The sequence below is a fragment of the Echiichthys vipera genome (assembly GCF_963691815.1).
Source record: "Echiichthys vipera genome assembly, chromosome: 14".
In the NCBI taxonomy this organism is placed as follows: Eukaryota; Metazoa; Chordata; class Actinopteri; order Perciformes; family Trachinidae; genus Echiichthys; species Echiichthys vipera.
The window spans coordinates 10,329,079-10,343,822 of NC_139839.1; the positions used below are offsets into that span (position 1 = coordinate 10,329,079).

General features: G+C 38.7%; 1 protein-coding gene across 2 annotated transcripts in view; it reads left to right on the forward strand.

Moving 5' to 3' along the window:
- LOC310956191 (rho GTPase-activating protein 26-like) overlaps positions 1-14,744 on the forward strand; it is an 86,418-nt gene that overhangs the window by 64,507 nt on the left and 7,167 nt on the right. For both annotated transcript variants that reach the window (XM_083926343.1, XM_083926344.1), the window contains exons 19-20: positions 2,190-2,334; positions 2,496-2,676. In XM_083926343.1, the coding sequence (XP_083782469.1) occupies positions 2,190-2,334; positions 2,496-2,676 (326 nt within the window). The remainder of the gene's footprint in view (positions 1-2,189; positions 2,335-2,495; positions 2,677-14,744) is intronic.

Here is a 14,744-nt window from a genome sequence, read left to right on the forward strand (position 1 = left end):
TTTCAAACATTTTGTCAGATGAATTTATCTCCAAGCTTGTGTGCAGTGCTTTTTATTCTCTTTCCTTGACACTATCTGTCAAGTAAAATAGAAATATTAAATTTTGTTGTAAACCGTATTGGAATCATTTACTCTTGGTTAATGAGCTTCATGATATGCTTATGTACAATACCAAAACATTTATTGGTTCCATGTGACCCTGTTGATGACATTTGTTTGCATTTCCCTGCCACCAACACAACAAATCCAGAGTGTTGAAATGGGTCCTCCTGCGCTCCAATCTGTTTCTTCCTTTGTGTTCCATCTTGAGTGGAGCTATGGGTGTGGAGGTGGCTGAAGAGCAAGGGTGAAAAAAACAATGACAGATGAATGAATGTTGGAATGGTTACATTGACTTAGGATGAAATTGTAACAGACAAATACAAGCAATACAGCATTTGTGGAAAACATCACCATCAGGTTTGAAAAATTGATGAGGATCAAATAAACTTGAAACACAGTGCGGTATATTTTATTACATAATGAGAATGTCTTCATCTTGCATGCTTGTGCTCCAAGGGATAGAAATGCATTTCAGCAATGGTACGATGTTATCACAGATTGAAGCCCACAATGTCCCCTGTTGTTAAGTTTCAGCATATATAATTGTTCCCAGTTAAAATTAGTTTTACACAGCAGCAAGCAGATTTTTATCAATGTTAAGCAGAGTCTAGGCTGTAATTCAGTGGCATGAATCCAGAAATTAATGTTAGATTTACTCTCAGCTCCCATGCTAGAACGTCTCTCAACAGAAAGCATGCTGGCAAGAATAATAAAGTATGCATAACGTGAGTCATAGGACCACTGATGATTGTGCAGAGCTTTGTGTAGGGTAATACCCATTATGTTTCTCTAACTTCACTATATTCACCAAGGTTATTGGGCATGATCTAAAATATAAAACAAAATAGTTAATAGTAGCGCATCATCTGTGCGTTACAGAGAGGGAAAATACAGTCTGAAAGAATATGTATTCCCTTGTTTTTGTTTTGAAAGAATAAAGTTCTCAATTAGGCATGATCTGAAAAATGAGCAAACTGAAACACATAGAAAGGTTATATTCTTTCGACAGACTTCATGTCTAGCCTTGTATGTAAGTACTGTAATCGCTTAGTGTAATGCAAAGTGCTATGTCAATGAAATACATTATTATCACGATGATTATTATGATTATTATTTACCCTTTTAAAGAGGGAGAATTCTGAATAATTTACAGCAACATCCAAAGGTAGAAAGGTAGGACATTTGGATTACATTTAATTTACATTTTGAGTGCAGTAGACGTAGCCTATAGCTATATGTTAAAATGATTACAATGATCTTGATCTTACAGAATAGAATGTGTATTTGAATGAACGCATTTATTACAAAAGGTTGAATTACAGCTTGTTTGGATCTAGCTTCCAAACAGTGTATGACTAAGTAAGTGAGTACATGGTTCATTATAACGTTGTCAATGATAATTGATCACCTTGGTTTTCAGTAGACAGTGCAATGAATAACATATGATTACATGAACAGAAGGCTGAATAAATGTATTTTGATGAATCAAAATGCTTTTTTTTTTTTTTTTGATTTACTACATTGAACCTGTGTGAGGCAGTTTATATTTGCCCATTTTGGGCATGATCTTTCATCATAGTGTTCTGAGAGAAAACTGGACTTCTGCACCTCCTCTTGGCCCTGTTTTAAGGTTTTACAAAATCTAGCCCATGACAGAGACTTTGGCCAATCACATGTAATTTCAGAGAGAGAGAGAGAGAGAGAGAGAGAGAAAGAACAAGAGGGAGCGTTTCTATTGGTTCAGGATAGAGTGGGGAGAGTTAGTGCTGCAGGAAGAGGCCTCTGTCATCTGCAAATTCTAGCGTTTTTTCCCTACTGCATGCTTCTGCTGTCAGGGGCACATTTCCTATCAGAGGAGAAGTAATTTTGTTCTGAAACTAAAAAGCTACAGTTGCTTGGAAAATAGTGATACGGGGCATGGAATTTGATGAACTAACTGCTGTGGATGTCAGCTCTGGAGTCGGACCTTCAGTTCGAAGATCTAGCAATTTGATTGTGCAAACTCCAAGCCATGCTTGTGGGGTTTTGTAAATATATATTGATTCCTTAGAGTTACTCACACATGATTGTCTGTCTTGTTTGTGTAGATATTCAGGGACGTGCCCATTTCCGCATGCGTTTCCACCAACATGCAGCTAAACCTATCCAGGAGGATAAGCACTGAGAGCAAAGCCCCGTCCTGTAGCGAGAGACCCCTCACCCTCTTCCACACACCAACACATTCCCAGAAAGGTGAGCTGAACCACCTGAAAAAGGAGTTTACACTGTTCAACAGATGTATGGTTTTAGAACAGGAAACAGCACATCAGTATAAAAGTGGTTACTTGCAAAAGAATTGACAACTTTCTTTGGCTGAAAACACCAAATTAATAAATCTTTCGCTATGCTTGTAGGTGAAAAGAAGAACAGTATTGTCAACGCCGCAGTCGCTGAGCTGCAGCAGCCGGTTTCCTCCTCTGGCAACTGTAACAGCAGCAGCAGTAGCAGCAGCAGCAGCCAAGGTCGAACCCCAAGGCATAGCCTGACCAGCAACGATGGAGAGCAGGACACCCGGCAGATAAGGCCTAGCTCACTGTGAGTTATTATCAGATTATGTCAATGACTGAATAATCATAGTATATAGTATAAATTACATAATATATAGTAGAAGTCTATAAAAAAAAAAGTCAAATACAGCATTAAAATAATACAAAAACATTTTTTCAGTTTAATTAATCACATTGAGAGATACCGTATTTTTCGGATTATAAGTCGCAGTTCATGGCAGAAGTGCATTGTGAAAAAAGAGATGCTCCCTGCTACTTCCGTACCTATGAGTTGGCGGAGTTGTTCAGAAGTGACACTGAGGAAGAAGAGTTAATTGGATTTACTGATTAGGCGTGACAGATTGTTTGGTAAACGTTTAGCATGTTCTTTATGTTATAGTTATTTGAATGACTCTTACCGTAATATGTCACGTTAACATACCAGGCATGTTCTCAGTTCGTTGTTTATGCGTCATATAACGTACACTTATTTAGCCTGTTGTTCTCTATTATATTTTTATTTTAAATTGCCTTTCAAGATGAAATGTCTGTTCTTCTTTATTCTGCATTTTCGGCCGGTGAGACTTATACTCCGGAGCGACTTTTAATCCGAAAAATACGTTAATCCGGTTTATGTTTTTCCAATTTTCTCTTAATTCCCTAATTTGAGCTACAGTATCTTTGTTTACTGTACGGTGAAGTTAAAGAGTGTCTTTTTGTAGGAGGGAACACATTTGGGTGTTTGGATACAACCAACCAAGAGAACATCTGTTTTAACTGATCAGCATCCCATAATATTTTTGAAGGAAATTCTTACTGTGCAGCTCAAGTGCCTTGCACAAGTAAGGGAAGATAAAAAAGAGAACACAGAGAAGCAAAGCAAAAATAGATGAAAGCTTTAGAGCTTCACAGATGTTTGTGAGTGAGGGATGAAGGATTGTCAGAGAGTTTGGACCCATTTGTGAGAAACGTAAATATGAATATGTACACATGCAAATGGAAACTTCAAATACAGTCACATACAACATATGAGGTCAAGAATGTACATACCCACCTTTCTTTCATGCAAATTCATAGGAATGCATGAGCATATACACACACGTTAGCACACACAGGCCCTGTTGAGCCAAGAGCTCAGAGAAGCAAAAGTGTCTGGGAAACATTTACAGAAAGGAACTGAACCTCAACTGCACCAACAATGAAATACTGTGTCTACCTTCCCTGAATACGGGGAAAACAAGTACACAAAATCCCAGTCACCTACATGTATCATGTAGCAGGTACATAATCTATTCAAATATGTTTTGAATACAATCTAGTACCTGGCGTGTGTGTCTTGGATTTATCATACGCAGGATGCCTATTTTTCTGGCTGTCTCTGTGTCTGGCCAGCAGTTTACACAACTCAAAAAAAACAAACCAACTTAAACAAAAATATTTTCACAGGTCTAAACAAGCACCTCTACTATATTAACACTGCGCATACCCATGCCGAAGTTATTAAAAAGGCTAAACCCACGCCTGCATATGGAATTCACAACGATGTGAGGCTGAACATGCGCAAACAGACAGACACACACACACACACACACACACACATATGGGATTGTCTGTCCCATCGTGTTGGTTTTACAAGCCATTTTGGTGCTGACATACACTTTGTTAGATCAAGAGTAGATACACACTGCTAATCATCTCAACTACTGACAGACCTTTAAGCACAGCTTGTCACCAAGAGGCTTGCACTTTACAACTTTTCTCGCTCTATTTCCCTGCTGCCACCTCCACTCCCTCCCAGTAACTCTCCTCGTTCCTTCATCCTCATTCAATCTCTCGCTCACAGATGTTTATTACATCCATCTTTTGTACATGCACCCACCTCTAGATGTGATGAGCACATCAGGTCTTAATCTGACTGACGTAATCAACTGAAGCAACATATTTGAGCACTAAGCACACTTGTAACAATCAATGCAAGACATCCGCTCAGTGAAAGTGATTGTATGTGTGTGGACTTTGCTTTATATTGGTAGCAACTGTGGAAATTGTATTATTATTATAATTGTTTTATTATTTTGTAATGTATATTGAGTTGTAAAACCTACAAAACTCTTGTACTTGTCAGGACCGGGCTCCTGAGCAGTTTTCAAACTGAAAGTTGTGCGATTTATTATATACTGCAAAATACCGTATATTCAATCAGTCAATCAATCAGTGTATATATGCAGGTGGATGAGTGGATAGGTGATGGATGCAAGGTGTTGTTTGGTGTGAACCTAACTATTAACAGAGAGAGAGAGAGAGAGAGATACATATATATATATATATATATATATATATATATGTATATATATATATATATATATATATATATATATATATATATATATATATATATATATATATATATATATATATATATATATATATATATATACATAATGGACTCCTGTGAGACTGGCCAGGTGCTCCCAGTTACTCTGAATTAGCTCCACCTAGAGACCTGCAAGACAACAGAGCACAGCAGAGAGACACATGCACACAGCAGTCCCTGCTAGCAGGTGGGCCGTTAGACCCCCCTTCACAGAATCAGGGTCCCAAACCCGGAAGCTATGCATCACAGAATCAAACAAAAAAAAACATGAAAGGTGAAGATAACTGGCTTTAGAGGCACTGTACTCTACATTCAGAACATTAATATAGCAGTAAACAACTATTCAATGCAATTTGGGTAAAGTAAATTAAGAGGGGGAGAGGGAGAGCTGGGATGCAGGGGTACAGAAAAGCAGTTAAGTAACAAACTGTGTAACTAAGTAATCGTATATAAACCCCCTTGAAAAGCAGCTTCGTCCTCTAAACTCACTTGAGTTGAAAAGCTATGGTCATTTTAAAAGTTGTATGTTATGTTTGAAGTCTGATCTTGATGAAGAAGGACACAGTAATGTTACACAGAATGTAATCCAGTTAATGAGCCTTTGTTGTTGTATTAGTTTAAATGAGAACTGTACTGTATATGCTTTTTTAGGCATTTTTTGAGGCCAGGGTCCACCTCAGGGTGTTATGCATTGATGGAAGACATACAGTATGTTCTCTATGACTGTTTGTTGGCAATATGAGGACAGAGAGAAAGAGATATTCAAGAGCATGGAGAGCAAATTAGTCACATTAAAGAGGCAGTCAATGACTGAAAATGACAACCTGTTGGTCATGATAAGGCACCTGATGATACATGCTCAGCATGAACAGACACACAGTAGAGGGTTTTACTTTAGATTTAAAAGCAGAGCTAGGGAAAGTTAAAGTTGGAGACACAAGATGGCATTTTTTTTTATGATTTAGCTACTTCAATCTGACTACTTTTTTTTCTCACACTTTCAAGGGCCTAGATTGCTTTCCCGTTTAAAGATAGAGCTGTTGAGTGATTTTCAGCCTATCAAGAACCATGTTAAGAGGGAGAGAAAGTATATCTCAAAAGGTCTCCGGCTGGAGTAGTCAGTGAAGTGTGAATCTCAAAGGAGCTTGTAAGATTTGGTGAGATTCTTAAAATTGTGCCAGGTTGTCCTTTTAAAGCAGGTGTCTCAAACTAATCCAGTAAAGGGCCGCTGTGGCTGCAGGTTTTCATTCCAACAATCCAGGCGATTCAGTTGGTTGAATAAGTCCAGTCAGGTGTGTTCTTGCTTGGTTGGAAACGAAAACCTGCAGCCACAGTGGCCCTTTACTGGATCAGTTTTAGACACCTGCTTTAAAAACGTCATTTCAGCTTTATAATTTTAAAAAGTCGTGAATAGCTTCTGTAGCTAGGCTGCTCAGCAAAATGTTCTCAATAAGAATGGCAATCCTAATAGAATTTGTAAGGTCACACAAATTGAAAATGTGAAGAGAATCACTCCAACACATATTTTGTTGGTGCACAATAGCCGTGTAATTAAACTTAATCAGGATTATTAACAGGATCATTTAGCATTTTATTGATTTAGATGATATGTGGTTTAATTGCTACAGATTATGTTATTACCTCTTATTTACCTTTAAATCTACTGTATATGGAGAAGATGGATTTAGGGCTTCGGGAAGCTCTTATCTGATCTGAATTTACTCACAGGTTAGGAGGCGATCCAGACCTGCTCGTTACAGATTATTGGATTATTATTCATGTGCTTTGAAGACACGCATGCACCTATACACACACACACACACACACACACACACACACACACACACACACACACACACACACACACACACACATACACACACAATTATTTTGTTCAGCAGTGGAAATGAGTGATGTCATCAAAGCTATCTCTTGAACTCGGAGAAACGAGGGTTGTGAAATTTAAATGACATTGGTGTTACCACTCACTCATACTTGGAACTAAAAGTCAGAATATCGCAGCCTTGCTTCATTTTGGACTTTTCTCTTTTAAATTCGTATCCTGCGAATCTCCCAAAGCACTGTAGTGGAAGTGCAAATACTAAATTACTGGAGTATCCATTGAAAACCCTGCAACAAAACCTAGGGTGTGTTTAGCCCCGACAAAACCTATCAGAATGTTAATTTAAATGGAAACAGTGGTGTGTTGAACACCCTGTTATGTTATTCAAGTCTTTTTAATACGGTAGGATTTATATTGCTGCTGATTGGGTAGCACCTCTCACCACCAAACGAGAGAAAATGTGCCTCAAAGCCTGTTGCACACTGTTTTCGAGAAAACATGTCATTCAACCCAGAAACCATAGCGAAACGATGCACACTTCTTTCAGATGGAGCCTTCCCTGTTTTTTTTGCAAACTTAAGGACCAGTAGTTCTAGGCCTCTTCAGAAGCTTAAAGTTTCTCTCCTCGAAATACTGAAAAAAGTGGGCTGTGATTGCTGCCACATGACTCACACCCCACTACGTGAAATACACACACGACCTACGTGACCTAACATGCACACATAGCCACACCGTGTATCACAACGATACACACAGAGGAAGTATGACTTAATTTTCTGCTCAGGTTGCCATTACTCCACTAAAGCAAGATTCCAAGATGTGATTTATTAAAGCTCATTTATAGCTTGAAGTGTATGTCCGGCCAAAATGGCCATGGTCTTTTTCGGCATGAAATTACATCAAATAAGCCACGAGACTGCTATTTAAACAGCAGATTAATGAAATGAGAGAAGCCTGTGGTAATCTCCAGATTAAACAGTTCAGCTTGTGTGCGAAATGGCGGACCCTCGTCTCACAGCCCTCTGTTCCACCATTCCATCTGCTATTATTCAGAATTCAGAAAGTTTCAGAGTTTTTATGAGCCAACTGGTCAAATATGTGTTGATTAACCACAGATATGACTGCTGTCTGTGCATCACTAATCTTCCTATCTGAATAATGCACCCTTTAAATAGCAGTAAAATACTACATTCTTGACTGGACCAGGTATTTGTTGGTCAATCACTTTCTACTGCCTCACATTAGTAAAGTGCCATCAATGCGCCTGACCCCACCTCATTTTAAGACCGACACACCCATGAGTGCACACCATGGGGTCCATTTTCGCCGGACCTACACTTTAAAATGCTTTTATCAGCAAACACAGTCTGTTTGGGGTTCTTGACTTGGATCCCAGCCCAGAACATATTTTCTCAATCACCCAGAAACACACTCTCTCTTCACAGAAAATCCACTCTCTGTACTCTCATCTCAGATGAGAGAAAGGTACAAAGGTCAGAAGTTAACGACTGGGCCCTCAAAGGCCCCACATTCCCCTGAGGAAGATGTTTCTCTCAGTTTTGGCACCTTGAGTCAGTACTCATCATGCTCTTTTTTAAGGTAATAATAATATATCAAATTTATATAGCAAAAACAAGAACAACTAAAACAAAACAAAACTAAACAAAGCAAAACAGAAATAAAAACAACAACCAAAAAACAAAAGAAGTTAGAGGTTAAAAGCAAGAGAGGTAGTTTGTTTGGGGGTGGGAAATTCCCGGAGAACTCACACCGCTTTCAAAATATCTCTTTAGAGTTAAATCACATCCCCCTGATTCTTGTTAGCAGGGGTAAAAAAAGAAAAACTACTTAAAAAAAAAAGCCAATGATGTATGACGAGGGAGCAGTAGTCTCACTCTGTGGATTTGACCTGGGACCCTTTCACTGAGATGAAAGCGTAAATGGCAAACGTCTCTTTCTGTCTTGCTTCTTTCCCTTGGGGAAAGTAATACATTTTGATCTATTCCTTCTGTCTGTTTGGCATTTGAGAGAAAAGCAAAAAAAAAAAAGCCAAAGGGAAGTGAGGAGCAAGCACTGGATGGAGAGAGGTAACAGTAAACAAGTAAAAGAGAGCTGTTAGCCCTACTGAAAAAAACACACACGTGAATGGGTATGAATGACATGGGTGACTCACACTCACACATACTGTATATATACTTCATATGCAGTACCAGTCACCAGGCTACATTGCTCTGCTTCTGCTGTTGATGAGCTGCTTCTGAATATTTTCATCTCTGTCTTTCCTGTTACATTTTATACTTTTTTTCCTGCTCTCTTAGATCTTCAGATATTAAACAGGGCACTGGTAGCTGTTTATGAGGGATTCAAGTTTTGAAAAGGTGCAACCCTGATAACTGGATATTTTTGATTTTGCTAGAGGAATTATGATCAGAGAAAGTTCTGGATAGACTTTCTCTCTCTGGCATTTTCTGTTCTCTGCCTTCTTCAGCAGCTTGCCCTCCCATCTGCAGCGCTGTATATATATATTTATCAGTTATGTTATCAGACCATCATCTCAAGCTACACAGACACGAGTGTGGCAACATGTTACAACTTGAATTTCTATTTTCAACAGAAATGCCAGTTTCATCAAACTATTGATTCCAGTTTCTTCACTTTTCTGGGTTTTCTAAATAAAAGCTAGGCCGCTGTCCTTGAAACTCAACACTTTACTTCAGTTTACCCATTAAAAGATTACCAGTACTAGAAAGGCTGAAAGACTTAAATGTGAATAATCTTCTGGTGATGAGTTGCATTCATTGATCAGCAACAATGAAAGGACTTTAATTAATTGATAAATGAAAATTATATTTCTCTTATAATCTAAAGTTATTTTGATAATTGAAAATGTTCAGCTGTACAGTATATAGGTGAGATAGTGTTTCATAATAGCATCACAGCACCATTATATTCATGTCGTCATTCATTTAGATGTAAGTACTCACTGAGGAAAGAAGCAGTGCAGTTTATTCACTTGTCTAACTTCTTACTTGTCCTCTGTTTTACTGTAATGAGCATCTTGCTCTCATTGTGATCACATTGAGTTCATCCCCAAAGCAATTTCAGTCAAAAGCAACTGGACTTGGTTATTTGTCTAGGAAGACGTGTCACCTCTCATCCAAGAGGCTTCATCAATTCATGTCTCTTCAGCCTCTTGGATGAAAGGTGAAACGTCTTCCTAGACAATTAACCAGGTCCAACTGCTTTTGACTGAAATTGCTTTGGGGATAAAGATGACCTGGACAAATGAGAATATTCACAGGCACATTGAGTTCATGTTGCATGCCTCTGTGACAACCGTAGAAACTTAATTTTATGATGCTCATTATTGAAATATTTCTCAGAGCACTTTGCACCCTTGTGTTTATTTAGGAGTCCAAACTTGATATGTGAAGGTCATACATGTCAGTCACCTAAACTGTATTTGTCCACTTAAAAGGACATTTGTCACTAAAAATCGATCGACAGAACACTGGACTTGTATTTAGGACAAGACTTGCATGCTGTTGTTGCAGTGCAGCAGCATTTAATACTTTTTTATGTCAGCAATTAATACAGAAATTGATATTGGTGGTAAACACATCGTTTCAATTCAGTTTGAGATGATTGTTTTTAATATCAAAGCTGTAAAAATGTTGCTTACATAAATTGTCTATACATTGTACACTCATGCTGTCATTGTTGGCAGCTTTCTTTCCCATGTGTCTTTGCATTTGATTTTAATTGAGATATATATATTTTTGATGTAGAAGTGTTGTTTTGCGTCGAGTATGTGGGAGCACAGTGGAATGATGGCCTGATTGTTGGAGAGATACGATAGTGGTTCAATTCAATCAACTGTCAAATGTGCTATGATTCTGATGGGGAGACTAAACTCACCTGACACAAGATGATTCACTTTGTAGCTCATATCATTTATCATTTTTTTGTGCACAATGGCGGCAAATATGCAAGTCTTATCTGAGAAAATTCAGTCAAGAAAATACTCTTTATTTATATATTCACTCAAAATATCTTGATTGTCAGCTGGACACCATCCCTCCTGTTTTTTCTTAAAGCCATGCTGGAGGGAAGGAGAGAAGAAGAATGGGTTAGAGGGAGATAGATGGCATAGAAAGAAATTGAAACAGAGGAAGCAGATGAGAGAGAGTGCATTGACAGACAAGCATTGAGTGACAAATGGAGAGAGAAGGTGGATCGTTGAGACAGTCACTCAAACTGACAGTTTGATAAGTTTGATAGACAAATAAGGAACACAAGCAGAGCTTTTTACTGGGGTTTTCTTTAAGTTGGAGGTCTAAAATACAAAGTAATATTCCATTAAAATAAAGAAAGTAAACCAATCCAGGACTGCAATTATGGTGAAAAACAATTAAGACCTAGAATCTAAATTGGTACATTGGTAAAATGTCTTGATATTTTTAATTAATTCAGCTTTTTTATTCAGGCTTATTTTTGTAGTAAACAGTGTACCATCCTGTTATTTATACCACAGCTCATGTACCAGTATTTTAATTTGTCAAGAGCAAAAACCAAAAAAAAACAACAGGTCAGTTTCACAGTGCATCACAGAATTCAAAGGATTTCATTCCAGTTCTGTTTCCAATCCATCAGTCTCAGCTCCATCTGCTTAACACTTGCCGAAAAACATTCAAATGGTTGAGAATTTCAAACCAAATGATTCATTTTACAAAGGCGATATATAAACTGCTATCAGCACAAACAACCATCATCCATGTAATACATTGTAAAGCTCCAAAACAGGCACTAAGGGCGCACTCACACTGTCCATCCATACCGTGCCCCGTGCTTTAGGGTAGTTGCCACCCCCCCCCCCCCCCCCCCCCCTCTTCCCCCGCAGCCCAGTCCCGTTTGTATTCACACTACCTGGGCCTCGGAGCGAATGCTTCTTGCCTGCCTACACATCATCACGCCGTAACACGTCACGCGTCAAACACAACGATTGACGTCATCGCGATGCGTCGCTTTGTTTACAAAAGCGCGCAGTGTTTTGGCCATATAATGGAAAGCAGCGCAGAAAACATGGTAATGTCTTTGGCTTTGTGTTTTTTCTGACCAAATCTGCAGTAAATACTCCACCTTCGCATCAAACCAATGTGAACATTTTGCCACCATTGTTTTAAATGTCTGCGCATGGTCCGTCCTTCTTTTTTCTATGTCCGAACTAGGCGCGGTACGGTTGCACTCACACTGGTCAAACAAACTAGACTGTAGCCGTGAAAAGTACTAAGGGACGGTACGTATGGACAGTGTGAGTGCGCCCTAAGTGGACCAGGTGGTGAAAAAAGTTTTGACAACTGCTGTTTCTAATTAGGGCTGGGTACCATTAAAGGTATCAACCAAAATAACCCAATACCAAGTAGTATATTGACACTATACTGACAGTAAAACAATACCTGCATTCGATCGTTTCTGTACCCACATCTAGATCAAAAATTACTATTATGGTTTTACTTGCAGCCAGTTACAGCAAGCTTTCTTGTGATTTGTGCATTTGGTGTGGTGAAGTCGAGCACTGTGCTTCCATTCACATGACGAGTATCCACTGAAGTAGAGAACAACAGATGAAGTACTGCATTGGTAATGGTAATATTTTAAACAACAGCCAGCTCTATTTCCAAGGTCAAGAATGAACTTTACACCTCCAAATTCATCTGTGATCCATCATTCTGTTTATATTTGTCACTTGGTGACATGAGATACCATTGCAGAGTTATAGCCAACATTATCTGCTGGAGTGCATTGTTGGCATCAGCTGATCGACTCCTTTCAGCATGTACATTTATCACTTCTCTTTGTGTTATCACGTCAGTCACAAGTCACAGTATTAATGATGGTTGTTGAAGTGGAAAATGCTTTTGTTAAAAAAATAAAGACAGACCATGATCTCCCAAATCTAGCCTTAAGCGATGGCAGTGTCACTATGGCAACCACATTTCACATCATCAAAAGAGGGGAAGTCTATACTAAGAAAGTGCCCTGCTGTGAATGAGTTGATATTATGTGGTAGATAGATAGATGTGGTAAAGTGGTAGATAAGAGAAAAAAAGGACTAGAGCCCTAACTCAACCAGGATATTATTCTAATATTATGCCTTTGCTGCATAGTCATTTTTTTCAAATAATGTTTATTGAAGTGGCTCCAGTCAATATTTTTAAATAAACGATGGATGAAATACCTATGTAAAGGAGGCACTTATAGTGACAAACCTATCTAACCTCACCATACTTTGCAGTTCTCCTTCAGCTTGTTGTTTTGGTTTCCCAGCCTGCAGCATTACTGTTTTGGCACAGCCCCAAACAGCAGACAGACAGTCCAGCAACTAGCTGGTGAACATAGTGGAATATTACTCTGCTGGAGAGACAGGTGATTTTCTCAGTAGTTGGTGGAGATTAAACCAGAGCAAAGAGAGGAGTGACTATTTGACCTGCATTCACCAGGTGGCCTGACTCCAAATAGTTGCTAATGCTGCCCTGTGTCTGATAGTTACGTAAATGAGCGATGGTCTGCCTGCACAGACATTAGTAATATGTCAATTCTGTGTGTAAAGAAAGTGGAAAAAGGTCGATTAATGCTTAACTCTTTATGGCACTATATAGACGATCTATGTGGTCTAAAGTGCATGGTGCGAGTGCATTTAGGGCTCCACTAATGCTAATTAGACACTCCATGTTCTGGATGCAAAGTATGGCACAAGGGTCAAAGGGATTGTATTAGTCCAGGGTGTGTTTTGGGCATAACATGAATGAAACCAATCAGACTGTCATCTCCCATTCCCTTAAAATACCAGGTGTGCTTTCAGCTGGCGCATTGTTATTTAAACAGCAGATTAATGAAATGAGAGAAGCCAGCAGTAATCTCTAGATTAAACAGTTCAGTTTGAGTGCGAAGTGGCGGACCCTCGTCCGTTTCACAGTCCTCTGTTCCATCAACAACCCCATTTGACTTTCACCCATCTGCTATTATTCAGAATTCCGGAAGTTTCAGAGTTTTTATGACCAACTTGTCAAATATATGTTGATTAACCACAGATATGACTGCAGTCTGTGCATCGCTAATCTTCCTATCTGAATAATGCACCCTTTAAATAGAAGGAAAATACTACACTATTGACTGGACCAGGTGTTTCTTAGTCAATGGCACAATCATTTTCTCCTGCCACAAGATAGCAATGTGCCGACAATGCGCCTGACCCCTCCTCAACTTAAAAACACCACACCCATGAGTGCACAGATGGGAGCAGGTACATTTGCCACATACACAACATGGACACCAGTAGCGTAGGCAGAAATAAAGGTGTGGGTTGTCCCTGATAAAAATGGGTGGTCCTATGGTCTGTCAGACCAGTCATACTTAATATGTCCTAAAACAAGTATGTTAACTAAAAGCCATTTCAATCAGGAAGACTTAATGATTCCAGTTTTAGAATGTGAAAGTAAGAATTTATTTCAAAATGCATGACAAATAATATAATTGATTATGTTAAAGGGGTAGTGAAGCCAAGGGTAGAGCATGATACCCCCCACAGAAAATTATACGTTACCTTGAGCTGCACCATGGATTCTGAATAAGCAGAAATAGAGAGCTAACATAAAAAAGCAATCAATTGAACAATATGATTAAAAATGCAAGGAGACTGTAAAAGATGTGTCTCAGCGGACAATGCAAAACACTTAGAAGCTGACTGAAAAGAGGAGACTAATAAAATGCAATAACCAAGGCCGGTTATTGCATGAAAAATAAAAGTGCTTATAAAATGCAATGTTGTTTATTGCATGTAAATTAAAAGTGCTGATAAAATGGCAACTTTTAGGCATGCAAATGAAAGGTGTTGATAAAA